The sequence below is a fragment of the Meleagris gallopavo genome, chromosome 10 (genome assembly GCF_905368555.1).
Source record: "Meleagris gallopavo chromosome 10, MGAL_WU_HG_1.1, whole genome shotgun sequence".
Taxonomy (NCBI): Eukaryota; Metazoa; Chordata; class Aves; order Galliformes; family Phasianidae; genus Meleagris; species Meleagris gallopavo.
In genome coordinates this window covers 13,910,448-13,925,004 of record NC_139413.1, presented here as the reverse complement: position 1 = coordinate 13,925,004, position 14,557 = coordinate 13,910,448, and the positions used below count along the sequence as shown (strand labels likewise).

Genomic DNA, 14,557 nt, shown 5'->3' with positions numbered 1-14,557 from the left:
GCATCACTGTGCTTCCATCCATTGCACTGTTTGGGGAAAAAAATAATAATTTACAAAGTACTTTGTACTTTCTTCTACAGTTTAAGCATGTGCCTGGAGGACAGATTTTCTCCACCATCCATTTTAACCATCTGCTTAATGGAGGACCTGACCCAAGTCAACAATGCAAGCTTTTAGCTATATGGAAAGAAGGTCAACTCCAGACTGACTCAGAACTACTACTGTATGCTCTCCTGGTCTTCTGAGTATATGTTGACACAAGCTTTAAATCTTTTCATTCTTTTCCACATATACAGATAGAGAGATAAAATAATTTTAAAAAATAATCAGCAAGCAATCTGAGACCACTTATCTTTGTTCTCTTCAACTAACCTTTGCAGTGGAAACTCAAACAATGAATTCAGACTGAGGGGAGCAGAATATCTTTCTAACAAGGATACCAAGAATATACAGTCATAGTTCTACTCTCTGCTACAACAGAAATATTGTTTAACCTCAGCAAACATTATTTTCTCCACCTGTACAAGGGTACTAACAGCATTTCACAGATTGTTTTATTATCTGCTCATATCCTAGAGTTACCTCCCTTTTTAGAAAGAGCTTTTGATCTTTTAATATAATTTGTGTATTTATTTATTCAAATAACTTCCCTGTAACGACTTTAAAACTTTATTATGGTGCTATACAGGGGCAAATTTAACAGTTAGTAATTGTAAGAAATAAACAGTCAGGACTTGGCTCCAGGAGTGTTTTCTTTACCACTAACAAGTCCCAGAAGTTGCCAATTAAACATTTTTACTTACTAACTAGGCTCAATCAATAAAACATTGCAATTCACAATTTACATACAGTATATTAATAAAATTGTGAATGAACATATTGTATGAAATGTCTGAAAGAGAAGCTGGAAAGACAATGATTATCATGCCTCAGGCTTCCATAGAGACAGACACAATAGTTATGACACTCCTATGGTATGCATGACACACATTCCTGTTTTGAGCATAGAATTCACAGACATCAAAACATATTTTTATATTTGAAATCCTTTATGATTCAAAATACCCTGTTTTCTGGCTTGTAAACGTAAGGAGAACGAACAAGATGTAACTGCAGAAGTACATGTATAAGCCAAGTATTTTCAAACAAGATGAGCCAATGAAGCCAATTCTGCATCCCATGCTTGTTAAGGCTGTGATTTACACACTGAAGCTTAATTCTCTGAAACTTATTGAGGGCTTTGGTAAGGAAGAAGGGAGAGTAGAAGAGGTATATCCATCTGCTCCATGACTCACCTGGAAGTACCTGGAAATAAAAACCCCTGATTCTGCAAAGAGGCAGATCACTTCTTCAGGTCAGAGGCTGCACTAGTGACTGCAGTGTGGCATGGCCTAATACAGACAAGCAGTTCTGCTGCCAAACTAGAGCTGATCTATTTCTTTGAGGGGTGGGACACCTGTCCACAAGTCAAGATTTTTTCTCCATTTCCCATAGTTTTCTGTGCCACATGATTCTGTGTTGTTTTAGTTTTCGAAAGAAACATATAGACAAAACAACATATATATCTTTTTGAACAGAGTGGAACTGTGGAAGGGCAATAGTCTATTACCACAGGTTAAGTTATTCAGCCAACTAACACAAGTCATAACTACTGAGAAACTGGTATACGAGGAATAGGAAGGTTGATGAGTCCCTGATAAGAGATTGAAATTAACTTATAATGTCTTTTTTTGGCACAAATCATTAGTGCTGCTGCTCAAGTTTTCAAGACTGTTTTTGTTTTCAGGTCTGTTTTGAGTCAGAAGAGATTGAAGCACTTTTCTGAAGCAAACACTTGGCTAATCGTACAGTTTTGGCAGCTAAGGCCTTAGGCACATTCCTATTGTTTCCGTGCCTTACTGCAGGCCACTGAGCCAAGCTAAGCAAGTTCAGCACAGCCACAGTCTGAACACTGGCATGGTCTGCTGAGCAGAAATTGATGGCTCTCAGCAGAGTCTCTTCAATTCCAAAGTCAAGGCAAAGGAAGAAGGAAAATGCTGAAGAGAGGAGAAGAGAGGGCTGAAAACAAATTAGCTGAATTGAAATGGGAGTGATGGTATAGCAACCGCAGGAGGAGATCAAAACTAAACTGAAAATATGACTAAATCTTGATTAACTGGTGAAAGGTGCTGTTTCTTTTGGCCACAAGAAGAATGAGGACTCTTATGATACTGCTGTTCATCATCATCTTCAGTCAATTTCTGAGCAGATCTGAACTGTGCTGGCTGCGTTAAGGGCACATACCACAAACGGTCAACAAGAAGATAACAGTTAAGAGCCTCTAAAATATTAGTGAGAAAAATTGAGATTGAGAACACCTTTAAAATACAATATTATTTTTTTTATTTAAAACACCTGCCAGTAACAAATTGCACTGGGAATAGGATAGAGTCCTTCACAAGTCAAAATACTAAAAGTCTTTCTACTCTTGTAACTTGATAGAAGGAAAAAGAAATCAATCCCAGAAAAACTTTTGGTATCCTGTGAACAACAGGACTCCTAGAGAACTTTATAGAGTCACCATTACACCAAGTCAACAGAGACAAGTGTCCCTTCCCAGTGTGCTAACTGCAGCAGCACAAAGCACGTTCTCCTGCTGATGCAGAGTGACACCATGGAGTTCCCTCCCATCAGGTAGTGCAGAAGCAGTCAATGCCTACCACGGTCAGCTATGCTGGAAGAGCAAAACTGAACCCTATAAGGACATAGCTAAAAATAATCAAGTTTAGTTCTGCAATTAGAGTTGAGCATAGTAAAAGCTGCAACTTTAATAAAGACAACTCATGATTAGACATGATGTCACACATTAAAAATTTAATCCAAACAACTTGTCTGTTTCACTACAAATAGCAAACTTGAATGTCCTGGCAAATTGTATGGACATGATTTACAAATACTAGGTAATATTTGGATCTTACATTTTAAGCAGTACTCCAGTCCTTCTGAGAAATAAAAATGACTTCATTCTAGGCTTAGTTTGGTCATTTCAATAGATCAAGCTTCACTAGAAACAAACATATCTTGAACTCAATACATACAAATTTTTGTTTGTTCACAGACCACACAACTGGCATTCAACCTAACATTTCCCATTGCTTTGAGGGGTTTTTGCACTGTATTATCAAACTTCTAATCAGAACAGGCAATCTATTATAACCTCACAACTTCTTGAACTGGAATTGCTGCTGCTGTTAATAACTACCCAATATGCAGATTATTAAAAAAAGCAATTTTGGTTCCTTTTACTTGAATTCATATAACAGGTAATTGGGTACTTTTTCCAAACTGCTTTGCCCTACCACCTAACTGTTCCCCAGAGCCTGACACTGAAACTTGACCTCCTGTTAACTTGCCTTTTTTAACATATGTTGAAAAATTTTCCAAATGAATGCCATTAACTCTATGCTTTGTGTGACAAATAGCTATGATACAGAGCAGGCCAGAGGACCATGTATACTTACAAAGAAAACTCTGCGGATTCCAGGTGCCAGTCTTTCCGTTTTTAGCTTCCAGACCAGAGGCAAAGGCGAGTTGAGAAGAAACACCAGAGGCTTCTGGTGAATATGCACTGATGAAATTGGAGTCAAGTGTAATGTGACCTACAGAGAAATAAAGAAATGCACGAGTACTGCATTACAAGTTTCAAAACAAAAGTGGAATTTGAAACAATGAATCAGAAGTCACTTTTATATACTTTACAGCTCCCAGCATTCAGACCTTCTATACCGAGATTATGGACTCCTCTACTTCCCAAAAAAAGTCAGTCAACAGAGTACGGATAAAATAAAGAATGAAATAGTTAACATTTCTGCTCTATGCTTGCAAAGCACTGCTAAAGTGTTTAAGAAAACCTTGGCAAATGCTGATGAAAAATAGCTTACACAAAAGGTCAAACCACTAAGCTGAGAGCTGGAGAACAAGAAGATAAAAAGAACAGAAAAGAAAACTCCAATTTCTGATGGTAGCCTACAAAACTGGCTTAGAGTACAAAACCTCGTCTAATTATGCTATTAGGGCACAATTCTAACCTGCAAAATAAACTAAACAAACACAAAACAGAAGAAAATGCTTATTACCATCATGGACAAAAAATAGTACATGGTGAATGTGAATCCAGGGAAGCGAGCATCAAAAATGTGAGGAAAACTAAGAGGTGACTTTTTAAACATTCAGTTTGTTTTTCTGGAAGCCCTTCCTGCCCAGTCCCACTCATTGTCAGTGCTGCTGTCAATGCTGGGCAAAATTCAGTGCATGAAAGAGAACGTTCTGGCAGGTTTTAGTATATGACAACTCGTAAGTGACATCACAGTATTGTTACAGTCAGTAGTAAGTTTACTAAAAGTCAGCATTTGGCATATTTATACACTCTGCTTTATTGAAAAAAAGCATTGGGAGATCACATAGCACACACAACAAGAAGGCAAGATTACAGCTCAGCAGTGGACTGAAGGTGGGTTCCCTGACAAAGAACCACAGCTCTTTGAACATGCACACAATCACAAAACTCAGGATGGCTCAGAAAACAGAGCACACAGGTAATTCAGAATGAGTTTTGTCTCCTGCTAGAGAAACTAAATGCATTGTTTATTGCATTACTCTTACACAGTGGTAAATACCAGTTTATTATTAAAGTAAATGCAGATTCATGTAACCAGACAGAAGCTAGAAACCAAACTGAGTATCAGATGTCCATCGTTGCTTAAAATGTTTTCAAAAAAAGAAAAAAGAACTGAGATTTTACAATCAAATGGTTGAACCTACACATTTGCTCTGAAGAAATAATTTGTTCTTTCCAGGACCAAGTGCACATTGGGCAATGCCAACTGACTGCAGAAAGGCTAACCAACCCCATTCCCCAAGTAAATGCAGCCACATCTCTAAGCAGTTGATTTCTCTGTACAGGTGGCCTATTTGTATCTATGCATTTCCAGAAGAAAGCATGAAGTACCACAGTTTACTTTCGTGTTCCGAGGACAGCATTTCTTTCCATTTTCAGCTTCAGAAGAATAAAATAGCTCCTTTTAGGAAACTGAAGGACATTAGCACTCTGAATGGTAACAGAGGATGACACAGACTTCAGATATCAAGCAGTCATGATCTTAGTTATAAAAACTGCTTTGAAGTATCAGGCTATAAAGTAAAAATAATTCGATTAGCTGAAAAAAATAAGATAAAACTCCTTGTTTTTATAAGTCTCCCACTTGGTTGCTCCATCTAGAAATAGAAAGAGCTGCAAGTGGAAAAAGTTTAGAACTGCTATTAAATTTACTACTAGTAAAAAGCTTTCATTAATTCTTTTGTTTTTTCAGCTGTAATCATGACTAATTAGCAATAAGCTATTTAAACAATTAAACATAATTATCTTGTTCTGGGCTTATGTAATACAGTTTTCTTAAACAGCAATACAAATATTGTAATCTAAATTTACCAAAGAAGCCAAGTTTTATCTTTTGCAGTCCTTATCTGGCAAACAAGTTCAAATTTTAGTCTGATATTTTTTTTCAGTTCCAAATGGCATACAGTACATCTGACTGTAAACTCTACAAACTCAAATCTGCCAACAAAAAAGTCTCCTACACTAAATGCGGTGAATATTGCGTTTCTCCAATCTTATTGTATGCATCCATAGCCACGTTTTCACAGTCAAATGATAACTGGCTTCCTCTTATCCCAAACTTAGCTCAGGCTAATGTAAATATTAATAAAGTAAGCTATAATTTAGGTTTCTGTACCTAAATAACCAAGAATAGAAAAATATTAACAATCTCCTGACACGGGCTAGTTGGGGCACACAGTTTATGTTTGCACACTGCTTGTGTTTTTATTAGAATGCTGATTTAATTGAAAGATGCTCCTATAGACATTTTCAAAATTCTTGCTATTTAAAATCTCTTTATTAAAAACAAACTATTATAAAAAACACATACAACACACTGAACACTTCATCTCAGAGATAATTAGGCCAAATCCGATGGGTAATTAGAAAATGGAGAAGTATCTCTGTTTCAACTGATGTCAGACAGGATTATCTGAAGCCAACATCTACCAGACAAGACAGATGTTTTAGACTTCATGAAGATTTCCGACTGTTAGTTTGGTCACATGAGGGAGCATAAAGAGAAAACATACCACTTTAGAAAGAAATTCAGAATCTTTGCAACTGGATCTACTATTTGATTTCCTAGTTGCTATTAGAAGTATGTATATAACACAAAATACATATATGATTGTGTCTACCTATGAAGATATGGTATCTAAGGAAATAAAGTTGTTCAGAACTGGTGGTATATCTATGAATGCCTTAGCTGGAATTGTTGCATAACTTGAGTCCCACAATGAATTTTTCCTACATTTCTGCATGAAAAGTGCAGGCTGATCCATAAGAAAAGCTATAAGACGTTAACCCAAAATTTAATTTTTCATAAGCAAATCAAGTGCTCCTGTGAAAAAAAACAAGTCATTTCTGCTAGAGTGCCTCCACTCTCCACCTAGGAACCCATATATCAGCTGAGTTAGACATGATGCTCCCTTTCTCCCAGTCACGTTTTTCTCCTTTCTCATCTTAGTTTGTGAGCTCTTCAGGGCACATTCTTTTTCAAATGTCTAGACAGTTCATAGCACCTTCTAAACACTGCATACATTAACAGAAAGGTACTGGATATTTCCAAACCACCAACAAAATGTTCCTAATTTATAGCAGAAGAGCAAACTAGAAGTTTTTCCTTCCTTTTTATCATTCTCTCTGTCAGAACTCACACTATTAAATATTCATGTGAGGCATTGCCCAGAAACCCCATTGGAAATTAGTGCGTTCAGCTCCGTACAGCTACATAAGAAGACATGCAAAATGCTGAACCCATTAATAAGCACAATGGTAAAATCCATTACTTTTCTGAACCTCCCACAGAGGCTTATTATTATTCAAAATGATGGATCTATAGAGATATTCTCCATGCACTCTTGTAAGCTGACACAAACTCATAAAATACACACATTTTGTGCTTCTCAGCAACGCACCTCAGCTTGTCAGACAGCTCTACAAGAGCAGTTTGGTCAAAAAATACCAAGAGAAAACTAAACCAGCACCATTTAGTATACTAAAGCACCCAGTCCATTTAACAACCAGCTGCTACTGCTCTGTCCATATTATTTTTAAAACATGTGAATGAACAGCACATTAACCAAGCAGACAGCAACATAATAACAGTACAGGGAAATAAGCCACTGTGGTCCAACACAGTGTTTGCTGCTTGCAAATTTGAGTACTGAGCTGGTGTGTAGCAGCATGATCCCCTGCACATTTCAGGAAGGCTCAGGTGCAGGAGCTGTTTGCTGTTTGCTGTTTGCAGAGCAAAGCTGCTCTTCCTGGCTTAGGTCTGTTCGCAGTTCCCTTTTGCATGCAAGTCACTGCTTCAAATAAGTGACTAATTTGTGAAGAATACGACGAGTTGGTCATAGGTTAAAAAAAAAATAAATTAATTAAGGCTATTCTAAAAATGTGTACAACAAAACCTACCAATTCATTAAAATGTGCATACAAACAAAGGATGCAACTATGACTAGGAAATGAGCCCCAGAGCAGCTTTGCCTTTCTTCCAGAATGAATCTTTCACTATATTTTATGAAAACTGTTCTAAAAAAACACTTCAAAAAGACACGTTTCATAGACATCATGTCTATTGGACAGAAGCTGGCATTATTTAGCCAGCTCAGTTTGCATGGGCTCAAGCTCATCACTACCGTCTGTCGACACAGTTTGCAAAGTTCCTTTAAGGTCTCCGCAGATGCATGTGATAGCAGCAAGGTTGGGGCGGCTGTGGCAGCTCTGTCTCCCTGGAGATCACAGTTTCATGGATGGCTGAGTATCACCACAGCAACCAACTACAAAAACAGTCCATGGGCTCCTGCCCCATTACTCTGCTAAAGCAATCTGTACTACGTGAAAGGCAAGGGCACAAAAGTTGAAAACTGATCAAAGTAAACACTGCTGCTAAAAAGTACCATTTTGTTTTGCTGACTTCAAGGTATCGAATCACAGTCCGTGTTTTGTTCTAAAAGATGAAAGTCAAGTGCCAAGGATTTGCGAGGCTGAATTAACTATTCTAGCATGAAGTCCTTAAGATAAAACCATAGCTCTTTTTCCAAAACAGCCATCGTGAATTTGTGCTAATAAACCAGGACAAAATATGCTGTGTTGGATTGAATTACGCAGCCTAGGCTAGGACAGCTGTTTCATACAACACAAGAGGAAAATGAATTTTAACTCACAAATCATGATCATGAAAACAGGTTTCTGACTTACTAGTGATGCACTGAAGATGGATTTATGACAAATTAATGCACAGCTGCAGAGATGAAGTTAATTGGTACTAAGCAGACAAGAAGAGAAAAAGCATTTTTTTTTAAAACGTATCACTGCCATTATAAGTGCTCTCAGTCTAACATAATATTTATAGGACAAATTATTCTAAATTGAAAGAAAAGCTCACATGAAGAAGCTTATCTTTACAGTTCATTATAATACAGTGTATACTATCTACTATATATTAGTATCTATAGTATATTAGTGTATACTATCCACTATAAGATGTTTAGACATTGTACTGAAATTCACTCGAAAAATTTTAGTGGTAATACATTTGCTATAAAAGAGTGCAGTAAAGGATTAACCCACGAACCCACCTCAAATGGCGAGAGCTGGTACTGTGCCATTTCTAAACATTGTTTATCAATTGCTTTGGGAAGGATCTCTAGGTCATTTTATTTTTTCATTTTCAAGACAAAAGTAAAGAATAGCTGTACTCTTTACACAGGGACTAAGAGTTCCAATTGGAACACGTGTATTATCAATTTCTTGGTATTTTTGCTATGCTCCTATGCTGTTACAAATTTGATACCAAGCCAGCTATAGTAGATTGCAATGAAAAGCCTTCCCAAGCCAGCGGTTTCTGGGAGAGAGTTTGCAGATTTTTCCAGGAAGGCAAACTGTTCATATGGAATTATCGCTGAAGGAAATTTTGCCCTTGCCACAGCTTTTGCCAGAGAGACAATAAGATGCCTTCTCCGTCAGGCCAGAAGTAAAGGGATGCTGCTGCTCAAGCAGCACTACCACAAAGCAAGCACACAGGAACCCCATGCAACCACATGGTGAGCAACGCAGCGATGCCAGGAGAGAGCAGGGTTGTTTATTTTAACCTAAATGCATGGTTGTGAATGGATTGGCATTGCCTGAATCTTCTCATCCACATCCTACAGAAATAATCAGATCAACTGAACAGCAGTTTTAGCTCAGTTGTGAAAATCATGGGAAAGATTCACTCTGGCACAATTCCATTGAAGCTCATGGCATTAAGCCAGAGATGATGTGGTCCCACACACTACCTAGTAAAAAAAAGCATACTATTGTGCAATCTGCTGACCCTTCTGACCTACCACTCACAAGAGAATACTGGACTCCATCAAAGAGAGGGGGCAAGAGAACGAAATGTTTGACAAGGACAACCCCAGTGATTTGGGGGTCACTGCACACTCTTTGTTAGGAATTACCATCAGAATCCTTTGAATGCAAGGTGTTTGAAAAAGCATCACAGTAAGAAGAGTACATTAGAGCACAGTAGCTCTATGATGCTGTATGGCATCAACATACTGCTCAGCACCTGGCAAACACATCATCTGTATCTTGTATCACACCAGTAACTTCTTCTCCTCACTAGTAGAAGGGTAAGTAATTGTTCTGGTAACTTCAGGAACAAAGACTCAGAAAAGCCCATCCAGAAAGTACTAAAGGTCATACAGTGTCAGAACTTTCTGAACATTAAGGAGCTGCCAAATGTAATCACATTATATTAGATGTTAATCATTTATGCAAATACATAACTAATCCAAAAATTAGGACCAAAGCTGTCCCAGGAACAAAAAATTTGGCAAACATGCAGCACAGTTACTGAAGTTCTATTAACGTTAGAAAATGGTATTGCTTTAACAGTGCAGGAATAACATAACAGAAAAAAGAAAAGACAGTTTATATAAGGAAAGCTATTTCAAGAACACAAAGGGTAATAAGTCATACTTACACCACTACTTTTGCAACAATTTCGAAATTATAACCCAGTGTACTAATGGGCTTTTGGTAGGGATTGTACATACATGTTAACAGCCCTACTTGAACTTCCTTTACCTGTACTGCACAAAATCCAGCTTTCCCCATGAACATATATCTCAAATCAGTTTTTATGTCTTTGATATCTCTGGTATTGTATGGTTTAGAGAATCAGAGATCTCCTGAAAAATTAATGTTTCAAAAACTTCAGGCTGCATCAAATGGAGTAGTCTGTGTGCAAACATCTCTGCTCTGCCAGACAAATTTCATCTCCAGATGTGATCCCCATCTTCAGCACCTGCAGAGCATGGGCTGCCTCCAGCAATCAGCCCTGCCATGCAATGGAAAGCCCACGCTCAGCCTTCCAAGGCTGGGACACAGCACCCTTTCCTCCTTCGACACAAACTAGATGCTCTGACTCCCAAACATTAAGTGAAACCATTTGTGCAATCTGCCCTTCCACAAAGCCATCAGGCTTCCCAGCACTTGAGACCTAAAAAACATGACAACTCGCTCAGCTTTGCATAAGTCAGGAGATGTCAATACCGTTCACATACTGTATAATGAATCCCAAGGGGAAATTCCTTCTTTTATAAATCTTGTGGGAAAATTTCTTTTTGTCTTTATATATGGTTAAGGGCAGAAGATCCATTCCTGCAAGTCTTGAGTACAGTATCTGCCTTACTTGTCCTAGTCACAAAATGGTATCACATCAGACTTGCAAGTTTTATTTTTAACAGTTAAGATAGAACACTCTGGGAAAAGGATACATTTCTCCAGACAATATTCTGCTCTGTACTTACGTGTATATGCATGGCTTAGCTAAGCTCTTCTTTGGTGAATCACCTGAGCTGCAAAGTAAGTCAGATGTCATACTCCTCTCCCCCATCCCTAAGCTATACTTGTGTTTTTGCATTAACACTGCCTAATGTCTTGAAAAAAAGCAGAAGGGGTAGAGGGACTAACATGTTTGAGATGCTATGAGCACAAAATGTAAAAGCAGTTCCTCTTCCAAGAGAAATGCTTCTTACATTGAAAAATATAAGATCACTATGTTCAGAACCATTTTCCTTAAAGATGTTTGAGGTTCTCTGAGTAAATCTACACAGACTTTTCAGGTAAACAGAAGTTCCTGCTGCCTGCATTTTTATCAACTTAGATATATACTGGCCACACAACCAGAAACTGCATGGCTGCATTAATGTACCACTGCAGCACTGATGCACCTCACCTGTCCATGGGTCTCAGTCATAGATCAGCTCAAACTAATCTCTGCATGTAAGAGGCTCTGCTCCTCAAAGTTACTCCAGACCATACATTGATCTAGATGAGTGGAAAACAGAAACGCCACTCTGCAGGTGTCTTTTAGAAAGGCAGTCAAATAGAGAAGTGTGAAATAGAAGTTCATATTTTTACTGGACATATAAAACCAACTTTTTCCTTTACAACCCTGGGAAGAGAACAGCAGGCACACGCATGAGTCAAAAACAGAAAATGTAAGCAGCAGCACCAGATTTAGGAAACGGCTTTGTTTACTTTATTGTTACTAACCTATTAGTCTGAGTAAAACATGCTGCAAGTGTGTCTGTAATACTTAATTTCCATTACATTTGTGAGTGAAAGCACAAAGAAAACTGCCTTCAGAAGATTCAACAACTGTAGCCAATACAATTTTCTTTTCTTTTTCCCTACCTTCAGGCAGGTCTTCATTCTTTCCAGCTTTTTGCTGTTTACAAACTTCAAAAAAAAATATATATATATATAACTTTTAGTCTGTACAAGCAAGATAATATTTGGGGAATACTTCAGAGAATGAAATTACACCAAGTACTTGGAAAAAAAAAAAGCACCAGGAATCAAATTTTCTCACTTAAATCAGTTCTCTCTGTACATGTAAGACTGCTCAAATTTGTATACACTTGCAGAATCAAAGCCGTGAACACCTGACAAAACCCTCCAAAGAATTGGTGAGGCTGTCACACAAGACATTTCACACACAGTGATACCATTCTGAGCATTTCTTATCTACACTGTCTTGCTGATTCTTGCTAGAAAAGAAATTTATTAAAGAAAATACTGCTGTGCTTTTCATCTAGCAGTGCAAAAATGGATTGCAGCTTTCTGCTTGCAATGGTTTTCCATATAGCTCCAGTGAATTCTCAGTCTATTTTGTCCCATTCTAAGTATCTCTTGAAAGCCAAATAAGCAGAGGAGGCAACAATGCATGTTCTAATGGTCTATTCTGAAAAAATATATATATAAGAAGCAAGTGCCCCCGTGCTTCTCTACTAAACAACGACACAGTATAACATTTCCCAAAGGGCCTTAAAATTTCACTTGAGCACTTGCATGCTCTAACAGAATGCCACCACTGCCATGCTTAGCTTGTATTACATGAGCCACAATCATAAAAATGCTTCCATCTTTTAAACTGACAAAACAACTGCTGAAGGGACACTGTCAACTATAAATTACCTATAATTCCTTCATACTTTTTAAAGCAACCTAAATTTCATCTATTTATACCTCTTGGTGGTGCTATTTTCGCATCTTCTCCCTGAAATAAGTTCTACCACTGTGGAAGTGCTCTGTTTATGTTTCACATGGAAAATGAGAATCTCGTGTAGAGAAACAAAAACTTGAGTGGATGAGAAATGCTAGCAAAAGCACAGTCTATGTACATTAAAAACAAACAAACAAAAAAGTTGATTAAATGTTTTTTCCTCTTCTCACACCTTTCCACCACAGATTTTACTTTCTCAGCTGATCCAGGAAAGTAAACATGAAGCACTGCAAGCTGCACTCAATTTATGTTGGAAATTTTCCCTGCTGCAAGAAACAACCAGAGAACAACTCCATCAATTCCAACTTTAGTGTCAAACAGACACTCCAGAGAACAACATAAACCCAGCCACTCATGGCAAGTGCTGCTTCAGCATCTCCCTCATATACACACACAAGCCCAAACCAAACTGAAGCCTGCCCATCAAGTCTGTGATATAAAAGGACTTCTGGAAATGCTATCAATTCTCCAACTATCTTTTATTGGTAAAGTAACTATAGACAAAGAAGTAATTAATAAATATTCCAAGCCACATCAGATAGAAAGAGGTTTTAAGGAGGGAACTAGAGATCAAGAACTTGGATCACAGTTTATGATCAAAATCACAACACATGTATTTGTCTGAAAGAACACGTGTGCATGTGCACAATGTACTTGTACACATATGAGAAGCAGAGAAGGAGAAAGACTGGTAAACCCAGAGTAAACGCTGGGGCAACTGCCAGTTCTCTCTACAATCCTGTAACAGCAAAGTAGCATCTGTGGGCACACACAGCAGAGGAAAACAAACATCAGTAAGACAGTCCAACTTTCAGCTTCTAACAGGCCATTTTTAAAACTGTCAGCAAAACCGAAAACTCCAAGCAATCAGAAAAGTCATTCTGATATTTTTCCTTTGAACCCTTTAGCCTCTTGAAGTGGGCCTTGGCATTACTTCACACACCGTTCCAAGAAGCTCTGTGAAACAGAATAGGTCTCATTTTCCATGCACGGAAAATAATTCCATTTCTTGAAGCAGAAAACACCGAGGGTTTGCCCAGCACTTTGCAAGTTGTGTGAAGTTACCGTTGTCTCTTTAAGAGTAGTCAGGCACCAGGCAGTGCTTCTCCAGGACAGCAGTTCTGCACAAACAGCCTCTTCTGGCAGACACAGGACTTCCTTTGGCAGTTTTGGTGGGCAGAGTGTGAAATGATTGCCAAACTCAGTGACCAGCAATTCCTGAGCTGACTGAAAACAACCCACAGCAACTGCAGGCCAGGGCAAACAAAAAAACCCACATTAAAAAAGGCTGAATTTTATACAAGCACAGATGCTTTAAAGTGCTAAGCAAAAAAAAAAGGGGAGGTGTGGGGGGTGGGAGAAGAGGGTTGTGAGCCTTCCTTGAATGAAGGCTGAGGTGTTTTTTGTTTCTAAAGATGTGGCATTGTCCTGTTCACTAATCAAAGCAATTAAGATATCCCATGCTGTAGTCTTCTCTTTAGGGTTTACCTTCTCGCATTTGGAACAAGGTGCTTTACTTCCAATTTACTGTTCCTCTCATCTGAAGTCTCAACTATGACTCCTCCATCCCCAGAGAAGCTGAACATCTTCCACCTCATTCCCAGACATGCTGGGCAGCACCACTCCTCTCAGCACCACCATTACTGCAGGTACTTCATGCCACACCGGCTTCAAAAACCCTGTGTACCTTTGCATGGCCTCTTGCAAGTTTGCTGTCATAGTTAGATATTCGTTACTGCAGCCAAGCAAAGGTGTTCAGAAAGTAGAGAGGTAAACTCAGCAATATACCCTTGCAAAGCTGAGGTCTTTTGCAGAAACAAAGGCACAGTACTTTGCTTTTATCTATGACAGTTTTT

At 38.3% G+C, this 14,557-nt stretch overlaps 1 protein-coding gene across 3 annotated transcripts in view; it reads right to left on the bottom strand.

Moving 5' to 3' along the window:
- TGFBR3 (transforming growth factor beta receptor 3) overlaps window positions 1–14,557 on the bottom strand; it is a 114,727-nt gene that overhangs the window by 46,004 nt on the left and 54,166 nt on the right. For all 3 annotated transcript variants that reach the window (XM_085231330.1, XM_085231328.1, XM_085231329.1), the window contains exon 4: window positions 3,501–3,638. In XM_085231330.1, the coding sequence (XP_085087456.1) occupies window positions 3,501–3,638 (138 nt within the window). The remainder of the gene's footprint in view (window positions 1–3,500; window positions 3,639–14,557) is intronic.